We start from the raw sequence: 12,859 nt of genomic DNA, 5'->3' as shown, positions 1-12,859 counted from the left end.
CTCAATTTGGCCTTGTTACTGTTTATGCATTGTTTATGTGCAGCTTTTTTGGTTCCCTTGGCCGTCCTAAACAAAGGAGAGTAGCTCCATTAAGAATGCCAATGCTTACCCTTCCTGCTCTCAGCACATCGACCACCTTCACAGGTAAAAATATCCTGCTTGATCTATTTAAAAGACAGGCAACTTTTTGCATCAGATTATTATGTAAATCAAGCAAGACTAATCTTTGTATAAACTATAATTAAAGCCGAAGGTAATTGTTTTAAGTCACACATGCTTGAGTGAATTATTATTCACACCTCCAGTTTCTATTAAGGCGAGACACTACAGATGAAAACATCAGTTTTGAGATTTGGGGCTATTTGTTTTCATAACATGTCTTCTTTCAGACTAATGGAAAGGAAACAAACAAATGCATATTTAGGTATATATTTAAGCTGAGATTTCTGTTCTGGAAATGTATGCAGAGAGCACACATTTAATTATAATAATGCCTCAACTTGCATAGTTAAAAAAAGTTCAGAAAACTTAATACAGAAAAAAATAACTTAAGTAATCAACTAGTAAAGTGTCATGATATTAAGTTTTTTTTACCCTCTTGTCTTATATTTTGTCTAAAATGTATGGAATTTGAAACCTATTCTTTAAAGCCTGTTTTCACATATTAGAGCCAAAACTCTGATTTATGGATTTTTTTTTTTCCTAAAAACATGGCCAATTTACATGGCTGGTTTATGAAGTGATAAAAACACATTTCTGAAATCTATAAACAACCTTTGACTCTAAAATGTCAAAATGAAGCAATTTTTTTTAACATGACTTCATTCAATGTTTAGAGTTTTGCTTGATTTATGCAAATGAGTGCATATTTTATTAGATAATGTATAATTTGAATATTTAAACATAACATTTCAGAAAACTTGGGGCGGCACGGTGGTGTGGTGGTTAGCACTCTCGCCTCACAGCAAGAGGGTTGCCGGTTCGATCCTGGGCGTGGGAGCCCTTCTGTGCGGAGTTTGCATGTTCTCCCCGTGTCGGCGTGGGTTCTCTCCGGGCACTCCGGCTTCCTCCCACAGTCCAAAGACATGCAGATTGGGGACTAGGTTAATTGATAACTCTAAATTGTCCATAGGTGTGAATGTGAGCGTGAATGGTTGTCTGTCTCTATGTGTCAGCCCTGCGATAGTCTGGCGACCTGTCCAGGGTGTACCCTGCCTCTCGCCCAATGTAGCTGGGATAGGCTCCAGCCCCCCCGCGACCCTCAAGAGGATGAAGCGGTTAGAAGATGAATGAATGAATTTCAGAAAACTTCAGAAAGTAATCAACTGGGAAAGTTTGATGATGATGATAGTTAGTTAATCAGTCAGTTTAACCCTAATCACCTCGGATGTCTCCTCTTCAGATCTTTTTAACATTTGGGAAAAATCCTGACACTGCTACATCGTTAACTATTTCAGTGGTGCAGTGATTGTTGTGTTTTTACCTAGGCGACTCCTGTGAGTCTTTGTTCAGTGATATTGTTTTTGTCTTTTAAACTAAAAATCTAAGTGGGGTGAAAAACATTGGGGAAAATATTCTGAGGCCTGCGGCTCATCCCACTTCAAAATCTGTTGGACCAAAGTAAATAAAACAAGATCTTTGTTTGTTGTGTGAATGTTCCTCAGGAGATTGGCTGGGTTTACATAATTACATCTTGCTAAGGAGAAAATCTATATCTTGTGTTTTGAAAAAATGCAGATGATTTTCAAAACTAGATATATTCATGTAAAACTAAAAACTTAAATTTGCACTGATAATATCATAGAATTAATTGATCTATTAAAAATAATACGATTTATTATTTTCAGTGTTGCCACCTGGTTTGACAGCAGCTTCCTTGACCTTAATGTCACAGAGCTGTGTCTGGGATGTAGGATGGGAGTATTGCACCACACATTGCACATGTGTCATACCTCATAGCTCTCATTGGATCAAAGAGCGTGTTCCAGCCTTGCAGCTCAGGTGCCTACTTGTGTACCTGCTGTGTGTACAATAATTGATTCTGTGATTCCACACTTGATCTGCTCCTTCTGCCCCTCCCACATCCACATGATTGACAGTTGTCCATCACAGCTGGTCCCCTCCTCCCTTTCCTTCCATCATATTAAAGCCCCATTCGCCCCTTTGTGGTCTCAGTTTCCTCCACCTGATCCCCACTTCCTTACACTCTGGGATGGACTGCAGTACTTATGGTAAGACAATCATTTCTCATCTCATACTTCAGTCAACATCAGGATGAGGTCAAACTGAGTTTGAATTATTTGTTTTTTGTTCCCGTCTGGTCATTCTCTGGTAAATATTGAACTATTAGACATTATGACAATAACTTACTATAACCACCCTATTGGGTATTTTTTTAGCGGGATATGAACTGTAAACACATCATGAATGGTTTATGACACACTTTAATGTAGGACATTTTTAAGTGTTTATTAATAGATTTGTCAACAATAGCTAGAAACATCTGTTATAAAGATTATGAATTATTTATACTATAGCTTTAATCATATTTAGTGATATGTGATTACATTGTTGTTAATCTTTTATTACCTGTTTATACATATGTTAAGGTAATCCACAGGCAGTCTGAAACTTTTATATGTTTTTGAAACTGATTATGACATGTCAGAAATACTAGTTTGACAAAAAATATTTTAACCCAGTGTCTACTATCTCCAGTGCTTTCAGCTGCATCTCATGGTCTTCATTGTTGGATGTTATTAGCCCAGTTGTCCTGGAGAGTGAAGAAGTATTTCTAAATAAATAAATACTTCATAATGAATAAATATGATACTAATAAGCTAGAGAAGCACTGTGATAGTTTGGCAACCTGTCCAGGTTATACCCTGCCTCTCACCCAGTGACAGCTGGGATAGGCTCCAGCACATCCAAGACCCTGTATAAGGATAAGCAGTTAAGGAAAAATGAATGACTGACTGAATAAGCCAGAGAAGCATCTTCTGATGAAAGTGCATATGTTTTCTGTTTGCACTGATGCTGACTGGCATAGCCTAATTTATGGAAGACTTTATAATCATGAAAACTGATTGAGCCTATTGTACTGGCTGAGTTATAGATGCGGTGAGAGCTCTAAAGCTTTAACATTGGGCTTTAAAACACTGTGGTACATAACCCATAAAGTATCATCAATATTATGTTTACTGGATGAGTGTTCAGTAGTGAACATTTCAAGATTCAAATGGAGTTGCAACCTGTTGTTTTCAAATAATGTTTCTTTGTCACAGCCCTTGGTGTCTAATAGCGACACATGGGGACGCACAGATGAAACACACTGTAACACGTAGTTAATGTTGTGAAACTGTTGCAGTTTGGTTTAGACAACAAAAGTACTTAGTTAGGTTTAGATGAAAATATAATGTTTTGGGACAAAATAAGTAATTTTATTATGTAACATAACGTGACGTAAATAATGTCACACACAGGACACAAACTGCAGTCTCCTGGGTGAAAGTCTAGGTTTCTTTGACCCATCTACCACACCTCCCACCATGGAGTTTCTCACTTTTTCTCATATGTTAGTTGCTCTCAGTGTCAAATGTTGCTGTGGATGGGTTTACAGTAGAGTTAGCTGAAAGCCCGGTGCATCTCATAAAGATGCTAGAGGGTGCCTTTGGCATTGATATCACGTGTCGGTATTTGACAACCTGAGGATGGGTTTGTACTGTGTTATAAATGCTATGGTGCTGAATTGGCCTTCACAGGCTTTGATGTATTTTATCACTCATAATGTAATGAAAATGTATAAATATGCTTTTAATTGGTTCATGGTATAAACATGAAATAGAATTTCACATGAGTGTCATGTATTGTATTGTTGTGTCAGAACTGGACACCCTGGAGGTCCCTCCCCTCACACCGACCAGTAAGGAGGTCCTCAGCCAGGCAGTGAAGGCCAGTTTCGCTGGATTTGCCCAGGAGAGAATCACCCATCACTTCCCTCAGGGTACAGCCTGAGCCACAGGCACAATATTTAGTCATCAATACAGCAGGGAAAGCTTATGAAAAGGTGAAGAGGTTAGAGAACACTGTAGCTGTAGATTTATTCATATTTGCATATGTGCAGATCCTACCTTGTGGTCTGAGTGGGAGGTGAACTACTGGCTGGACTGGTGCCAGGCTGAGTTTGGTCTCCACTGCCTGGGTTCAGACCTGAGAGGCCTCCAGGGGAGTGAGCTGTGTAGCCTGGAAAAGGAGGCTTTCCTGGGCCTCATGTCTGACTTCACTGCAGGAGAGATCCTGTGGGAGCATCTGGAGACCATGAAAAGAGGTGACGGCATTTTCAACCAAAATCTGATTCTTTCAAACTCACATTTACCTTGAAATGTGACTACAACAACATAAAATTAGATAAGACAGATGTCGACAAAGCTTTTCTTTGGGGACATAATTTGCAGTTTAAAACAGGTATTATATCGCAATATATTTTATCACAATACTCAGCATATTGCAACATGTTTAAAATTGCAATAATATTGTATCATGACTAAAGTGTGGTGATAATATTGTATTGTGGAGACTGTGATGATTCCCACCCCTATTATACACCAAAGAAAGTATAGCCATGAATATTATAGTCCATTTCTGCCAATATATCCCCCCAAATCCTCACTGGACCTTTAAATGTGTCACTATTTAGGCACATTGTACAATTCACCTGGAGCTCCCTTTCTGCATTTGAACTTGGGGGTTAAAATGTTAAACCTTTAAGTAGAATCACAAGCAGTTGTGCCCACAGAAATATTTCATAAGGGTAGCCAGATGAGGCCAATGAAAATCTTGGGGTGGAACACCAAAACTAAAAGCCAACATTTTCACCCCAAACACATCAAATCCCCCCCCCACCCCCCCACCCTTTTGATTTTTGTGTGCCATTCCAAGATCTTCAGTGGCCCAATCTGACAATTCACATGAAAAATTTCTGGGGACCCCACTGCAGTGTGGCCATGGTCCTTGCCTGCCCCTCCTTGGCAGTGCTAATGATCATAGGCTCAAGAAGGCTGAGGAACCTGTCATAAAGCAAACACTTCCGTCAATACGGACAGAAGTTATTAATAAAAAATTAGTCATTCGAATGTATAATGGGACCTAATCCAGATTACACCAACCTGTACATTTATAAGATTTACACATTTCTGTTACTGTGAGTTACCGCACAAACACAAATGTTTAGTAAGTCCTTTATATCTCTACTGATGTGTCTTGTGAGATTTTTTATAACATTTAGTTTATATATATATTAAGTATTTGTCATTTGTTTGGCATCACACTCAGAAGATGATGTATATTTTCATATTAAGAACCTGTTTCTAATACACAGTGATCAGACATTTGTTTAAATCAAGGTGTTCTCACTTCACAATGTATATGCAGAATGTGTAGATGTGTCATGTATCTTGGTTCATACATACATATGTGCAAACAGGTACATGCATTCTGTAACATATGTTCTTTATCATTCCTGTTAGTTGTTGGTGATCATGGAAGAATAATGTCTCTTTTTTTTATTTGATTTTCTCAGAGAATGAATATGACTGCAGTTCTTCATTACCCACATGCACCATACCATCTTACTGCCAGCTTCAGATCAGCAAAGGTAATAAACCTTTTCTTTAATAGTTACTACATACTATATTTAATCTTTGGGCACACGAGTCTTTCGTTTTTTTTTAGCATGTTTGTACCTGGTATTGTGACTTGGGTGATCTGATCACAAGAGGACAATGCTAAATAAATGACCACCAAGATGCATGGTGATCCGATTGCTCAAACCACTTACCAAGGTGGTATGGGATGCATCTGACCTCAGAAACACTAATGCGTCCTGATGTGTCCCGAACAACGACTCTGCGACTCTCGACTCAATGCAGGACGTGCTGGTTGTTTTGGAGACAGCGCGCTAACGCTCTATAACTTGCTTATATTGTAACAAGTTAGACAAAGTGTTGCATGACTGTCCACCATTTTGTCCTATGGAAGGAGATGTGTTAAATTCTGCTGACAGTGATATTTCAAGCTGTGTCGACACAACCGCTTACATGACTAGTGAGTAGCTAACAAGCAGCTAGCAAGAGTGCGGATGTTGTAACTGTGTGCGGGGCCCTTTGACCTTCTAGCTGAAGTGACATAGAGTGTGCTAAAATCTGAACACAAGTAGTCAGCTGGCGACGCATGATAGACGCAGGTGTGGACGGTGATGGGTCTCCGCTGTCCACTTGTGTTTGGATCACCAAACCATATGTAAATACCAGGTGTGAACAGGCTCATAGACACATGATCCTATTTCCAGCAGACCCACTCAGCAACAAACAGCAGACAGAAACTAGCTGGTAAACACAGTGGAGCTAAAGAGACAGATATTTTTCTCAGGAGGTGGTGGAGACCAAAGTAGAGCTAAAAGGAGAGTGATTATTGGAATTAAAATGACCAGGTGGACAAAACCAAGACTCCAGAAAAAAAAAACTGTCAGTGTGTCTGCTGGATGTGTGAAAAGGCAACAGTTTGCTAACACATTGGTAACAACTTTTTTTTTTGTAATTCTCTTTTTATTGTTTTTTTTTTTAGTACAAACAATAATATCACTCAGGATACAAAATGCACCATGTAAGTGAAAAAGCTCAAAACACAAAAAAGACGGAAATGAATCAGACTCTACCAATAAAAGTAAATTAAAAAAAAAAAAAAATAATAATAATAATAATAATAATTACATGAATAAGTAGGAAAAAAAAGAGAGAAGTCACAGGGTAAGGAGTATCATCATCAAAAATCGGCATACAACATCATTACAAATCCCAATGCATATCACATTTTCCTTATAAAGCCTCGCTATTCACATCACATCTCATTCATAAGTTGCATAAATCCACATGGTCAGACATAATCACTAAGAAAATACCACCCAGACCGTCCCAGGAAGGAAATAAGGCACCAAAAGAGCAAGAGAAAGAGCCTTAACTGTATTACCGTATTGTCAGTCAATTAATCATTCAATATCATGTTTACGTAAGGGCCCCATATTTTAAAGAATATCTCCAGTTTGTTGTTCAGTTTAAAAATTAGTTGTTCATAGTTTGCCATTTTAGTCATTTCTCCACACCATTCATTAAAAGGGATGGTATTTTTTGTTTTCCAGTGCCTAAGCACTATCCTACAGCCAGTGATAAGAGCTAATCTACACCATAAAACTTGTTGGCCTGTCAAACCTGTCCCTTCTGGTATTATACCCAGTATGCAGAGTGCTGGGCTTTGTATCATTTCAGTACCAAGTACCTTGGTAAGGAAGAATATTATATTATTCCATAAATTCCTGGTCATTTGACAATCGTATAACATGTGTTTAAATGTACCTTTGTCACTATCACATCTCCAACACAAATCAGGTTCCCGTAGTTTGAGTCTTGTCATCTTACATGGAGTCCAGTAGCTCCTATGAATAATCCTATAAGTGATTAATCTCATCTGTATTTCTCTCGATGTTTTACACCAGGAACCCACAATTTCTCTGAATCTCTCATCAGTTATTTCTCTTTCTAAATCGGTATAACAACTTTTTAAGGGGATTTTTATGTCAGATGTGTCATCTTTAGGATGTTATGGAGTACCTTAAAGATCAAGTTACCAAAAGCAAATGACTGGAATTCATTTTCACAATTTAGATGTGTTAAAAGGATAGAATATTTACTGCACCAGTGTCCATCCAAGCAACAAAAATCATATATTTAATCTTTCAGTGTCTTAAATTGTACTTTGGGGGATTTCTCATATTTTGTTTCTTTAACAAATAGTTCCAGGAGACTGTAAACCACAGTAGTTTGTAATCCAATAGCTGTCAGAGGCTGTTTAGCATCATGACCTGAGACGCCTCCATTCCTGTTAACCTGCCTGTGTTTCTACTGCTGTGCACTTGTAGAGGCAGACTCAGAGGTGGAGATTGTTCACAGTGACGACTCAGGTATCGTGGGCTCTCTATCGTGGGCTACTCCACTCCACGATTTAGAGCCAGTGACTGAAGAGACCATATCTGAAGATGTCTTCACTTTACCACACCCACACAGGAGCTTCAAAGAATATATAGGCAACAAAACCAACCTGGGCGGAGTCGTGATACCAGCAGCTATCCTTGCTGGTTATACTGGTGAGCAGTGGTTAAAGGAGATACAGTTTTTATATGAATCATATGGATTCAAACCTGTTGTAAACACTGTAGGCTTCCTGCTATGTTTCAACAGGAAGTGGACCCATTCAGCTGTGGCAGTTTCTGCTGGAGCTTCTCACAGATCGCAGCTGTCAGTCATGTATAAGCTGGACGGGAGATGGGTGGGAGTTCAAGCTGACGGACCCTGATGAGGTACATAGTGCCTGAAGGTTTGAGCCATATGTGATGTACAAGAACTCTTATATTCTGGGAAATACACATTTGCTGTTGTCTCACAGACAGATGAAGAACAATATCAGGCACCATGTTTAGCCTAGCATAGCAATGAAAAGCATGGATGGGTGCTATGTTGTTTATCGTCATTATATTGTTGTCGGAGTAATGAGAAGTCTATAGCTATTGAACTCTGGAGTTAAGCTGTAGTTCTGTATCCAGGTGGCCCTGCTGTGGGGTCAGAGGAAGAACAAACCCAAGATGAACTATGAGAAGCTGAGTCGCGGCCTACGATACTACTATGACAAGAATATCATCCGCAAGACGGCCGGCAAGCGCTACGTCTATCGCTTTGTCTGCAACCTGCAAGGCCTGCTGGGATATGAGCCTGGGGAGTTGCACGCCATGTTGGACATCAGAAACAAGAATGACTAATGAGCTCAACCAACACTGAGAAGACGGAGCAATGGGACACTTTTTTTAATATGGGGTCCATCATTTATAACTTTCCATCAGTTTCCTTATTGAGATTGTCCGTGTGTGTGTGTGTGTGTGTGTGTGTGTGTACATATGTGGGAGGATGCTGCAGATGTTTGCTAATATAAGTTCTGACCCGCAAGGGTTGAAATGTTGCACTTTATATTGACTGTTGTGACTGTAAAACAATAAAAGCACAGCAAAGTCATTTATTCCTCTGTGAATAGACAAGACTGATGCGTTTCGTATGTCAGTATACTGTATACCACATGATTTAAATTACAATTTGTTACCTGTAGAATTCGACAATACATGCGTACTGTCATGTGGACTGAATGTAGACATGAAGAATCCTATCTTCCACCCGGCACAAAGCAGTGCACAGTGCAGTGCAACTGTTAGTGTTTTATACCAACACAGTAGTCATTTTCACAGCCAGCACCGACACTGTGCAAGTAGCAAATCAACTTGCACTCCTCTGTGTGCCCATGGGCATGTACATCCCAAGATGAGATGTGCTCAGGTGCATTATTGCCATATTACTATTATGAGGCAGCAGAAAGTGATTGCACTATTGACCAACAAAAACCTAGTCTAAAGTCAGAATCGTGCTGTATTGTCCTACTATTTATTTTATTTAATGTTTATTGGTATAGGGACATGTAGCATACATAAATGCCACAGCATAGCCTGAGCTAGTTTGCAATCCCTGTCCCTAGCTGGTCCTTAAAATTCAAAAGACTCAGCAACAAAAACACAAGTGACTGAAAGTGTCTTGAAAAGGCAGTTGCTAACAAGTGGCTAAATGACTCTACAAAATGGCTTTAAAGCCTAGCTGTGGTGGCAATAGAGCTCGTAAGTCACGCCCCTTCCGGTAGACCCCCATGGGACCTATAGGCTCGGAGAATATGAATGGGAATAATGGAGAGAAAATTACTATCTTCTGGTCCCAGTCACTGAATGCCTTGGATTACACAAATGTTTTGTGTGGGTCTAAATAATATTTTTTCATGTTAAGAGTTTGACAGTTTATTGTATGATTCTTCAGTTAAAGGCTGTGGAAACAACGTATTGAGAAAGACTACATGTCGCCTATGTGACGTCACGTCATCACACTTCCCTCCACTTCTCAACTCACAGTGCTGCTGCTGCGTCTTCTGCCACGATCTACGGAGCCATCAGATCAAGATGCGGGTGTGCTGAAACTTTCCACATGTGCAGACTTGTAGTGGTTTTCGCTACGCCACGCTTAAGGCTTTTGTCCTCTCCTTGGAAGAAGGCGGTTAAGTGTGCCAGAGACACAGCCATGTTCCGAGTGCGAGTGGTGATGTATATCCTACGCGTCGGGAGCAGCTAAGAGCTGTAGTCCACAAAGCGCTCTCACACAAAACCTAACAGTATCAAATTTCTTCCCGCTAAATTATAGCCTTCTTTGCACGAAAAAATACATTAAAAATTCACAAACAACATATGTGAAATTCATGGCACAATTCAAACGGGACCAGAAAATAATTTTCATCTAGCCATTGAAACACATTATGAGAAATCAATTTTTAAGGTCCCATGTACCCGAAACGGAAACTTCATAGCCTAACATTAGCTTTTTACTTCTGGCGATTGTATTTAGGCTTCAAAAATCACAAAATCTGGGGTGTCAGTGGTTTAGTGGTGGAGTGGGCGCCCCATGTGCAGGGCTGTTGCCGCAGCGGCCCGGGTTCAACTCCAGCCTGTGGCCCTTTGCTGCGTGTCACACCCCCTCTTTCTCCCCCCTTCACGCTTGTCTGTCCTGTCCATTAAAGGCTAAAAGCCCAAAAAATATCTTAAAAAAAAAAAGAAAGAAAAATCACAAAATCTGTGTTCATTAATGAGTATCATAAATGTTTGTTTGCCACAGAGCTCATTTTCTGCAGTAATCAACAATCCAATAACAAAATCCAATTGGATTTTTGATGAGGGAACCAGGATGTTGCTAACTTCCGCGTTGGCCTACGGAAAAATGTCTCCCCTGGAGCACTGTACTGCCTGATATCAGACAGAATTGTCAACTTGTTTCACTCCGTCTCCATCTTCAGTCTGACATCATCATCAGTGCGCTGCTCCTGTGCTTCATCAGAGCTAAGCTAGTTTTCTAAATTGAAGTTAGGACAACTAAACACAATCCTCTGTAACACTGAAAGAAAACCTTGTAAGCTACTACAGGGTTAGTAATTAGCTTGTTAAGTAGGTAGGCTCTGCTAACAAGTAAGCTTGCCAATAGCCTGGAATGTTAGCTAGTTAGCTTACTAAGTAGGTACACTATGCTAACAAATAAGCTTGTCAATTGGCCAGAACGTTTATGAGTTAGCTTGCTCAGCAGGTAAGCTATGCTAACAAATAAGCTTGCCAATAGGCCAGAAAATGTATGAGTTAGCTTGCTAAGTGGGTAGGCTATGGTAACAGTTACCTTTACCAATAGGCCAGAATGTTAGTGAGTTAGCTTGTTAAATAGGTAGGCTATGCTGTCATAACATAGGCCTACCTAAACTGAATGGCAGAGATAGCTCAATCAGGTTAAGTTCAACACAGTTTTCATGATGATATAGAGACTAAAAAAGTGCTCTACCAAACAGAACATTGAAGAGTTTGAACATCTACAGCAGTAAAATGCAGCATAGACATTAATGCAGCAGGAGATAAAACCATAAAACACTCACAGGGGACATTTTACTGCACAATATTACTTCTGATATTTTAATTACATTTTACTCAAAACACTGACATACTTTTATTCAAGTAAGGTTTTGAAGGCAGGACTTTGTGGAGTATTTGCACAGCTTGGTAGTACTTTTAGGTTAATGATCTGAATACTTCTTCCACCACTGATAACATCTGACTTAAACTCATAATGTGATAACTAGTTTTAATGTAAAATGTGAAACAAACTCATAATGACCCATAAAGTTCAAATGCTCATGTAAAAACATTTAAAGTTTTGTGCAGGTTTTTCATTATTAAAATCAAATGCGTAAGAGAAGAGTTAATGTTACATGGATCAGTTTGAATAGAAACTCAACTGTGCACACCAAAACTAAGACGCACACAACTTGGGTTTCTACATCTAAAACCACAGTGGAGAAGTATTCTGGTGGTCACCTGGCTTGAACTCCCAGCTACATGGCCTTCAGTATGATCAGGGTGTCCAGTCAACACAACAGGCAGTTCTCACTGGGGAGGCATCAATGAGGACCGGGGGCCATATTCACAAATGTTCTAAGAATACTTTGAGCAAAGAAGGGACAGAAACTTTGTAATCTGCCGCAGTGACTCAGACCTGCTGTGCTGTCAAAGCACATGATCGTAGTGTGTAATGATGATTTCAGTTTGATGCTGAAGCAGTGTGTGAGGAATAATAATAGCATTAAGGCCCAAAGTGTGTGTTTAGGCTTTACTCACTAATTTGACCTGAAGTCCAAACAGCTAAACTGCAGCTAAACACCAACCATGACCTTATTAGTTACTTTTCAGATGACAGTTTCCCCCCTCCTTCCTGTTCAGTGAAAGCCATGTATCTCCAGATGTGTTGAAGTGTTTATGATAAACTGAAGGATGAAGCGTTTCTTGTTCCCATGTGTTGAGAAAAGTTTCCTTCTTATCTGAGCTGAAGAAAAACCTAACGAGGTCAACTTAAACAATAGACTACCAAACCTTACCTGCGGACAACATGGCGTCCGGACCCCCCGTGGTGCTGCACCTGTTGGCTGGAGTCAGGCGGTGGATGACTTCCTCTGCCGATAAGACATCTTTTATTAATATCATGTCAAATTTAGCCTTTTTATTAATGTTCCTCAAACCGTTAAAAGAGAATATCAGCTAAAAAATCATTTAGCCTAATTATGGTTCATTGTTGAATGTAAAGATGGTCAGTTATGTTAGTCGACCTGTTGGGAAAACACACTTGTTTTTAGTGAAACTCGA

General features: G+C 39.6%; 1 protein-coding gene across 1 annotated transcript; it reads left to right on the top strand.

The window, feature by feature from the left end:
- The first annotated feature begins 95 nt into the window (after positions 1 to 95).
- Positions 96 to 8,863, top strand: LOC125883460 (protein c-ets-2-B-like). Its single transcript, XM_049567746.1, has 6 exons — positions 96 to 144; positions 3,884 to 4,003; positions 4,124 to 4,327; positions 7,970 to 8,194; positions 8,289 to 8,407; positions 8,651 to 8,863. The coding sequence occupies exons 1-6, from the start codon at positions 96 to 98 to the stop codon at positions 8,861 to 8,863; spliced, it is 930 nt and encodes a 309-aa protein (XP_049423703.1).
- Positions 8,864 to 12,859: the final 3,996 nt, after the last annotated feature.

This window comes from Epinephelus fuscoguttatus, linkage group LG23 (assembly GCF_011397635.1).
Source record: "Epinephelus fuscoguttatus linkage group LG23, E.fuscoguttatus.final_Chr_v1".
Lineage (NCBI taxonomy): Eukaryota > Metazoa > Chordata > Actinopteri > Perciformes > Serranidae > Epinephelus > Epinephelus fuscoguttatus.
This window is presented reverse-complemented; position numbering and strand designations above follow the sequence as displayed.

Coding starts and splice junctions, on each gene's coding strand:
- LOC125883460 (XM_049567746.1), top strand. CDS start 96: ATGCCAATGCTTACCCTTCCTGCTCTCAGCACATCGACCACCTTCACA. Junction 8,195..8,288: donor TATCCTTGCTGGTTATACTG/GTGAGCAGTGGT, acceptor ATGTTTCAACAG/GAAGTGGACCCATTCAGCTG. Junction 8,408..8,650: donor AGCTGACGGACCCTGATGAG/GTACATAGTGCC, acceptor TTCTGTATCCAG/GTGGCCCTGCTGTGGGGTCA.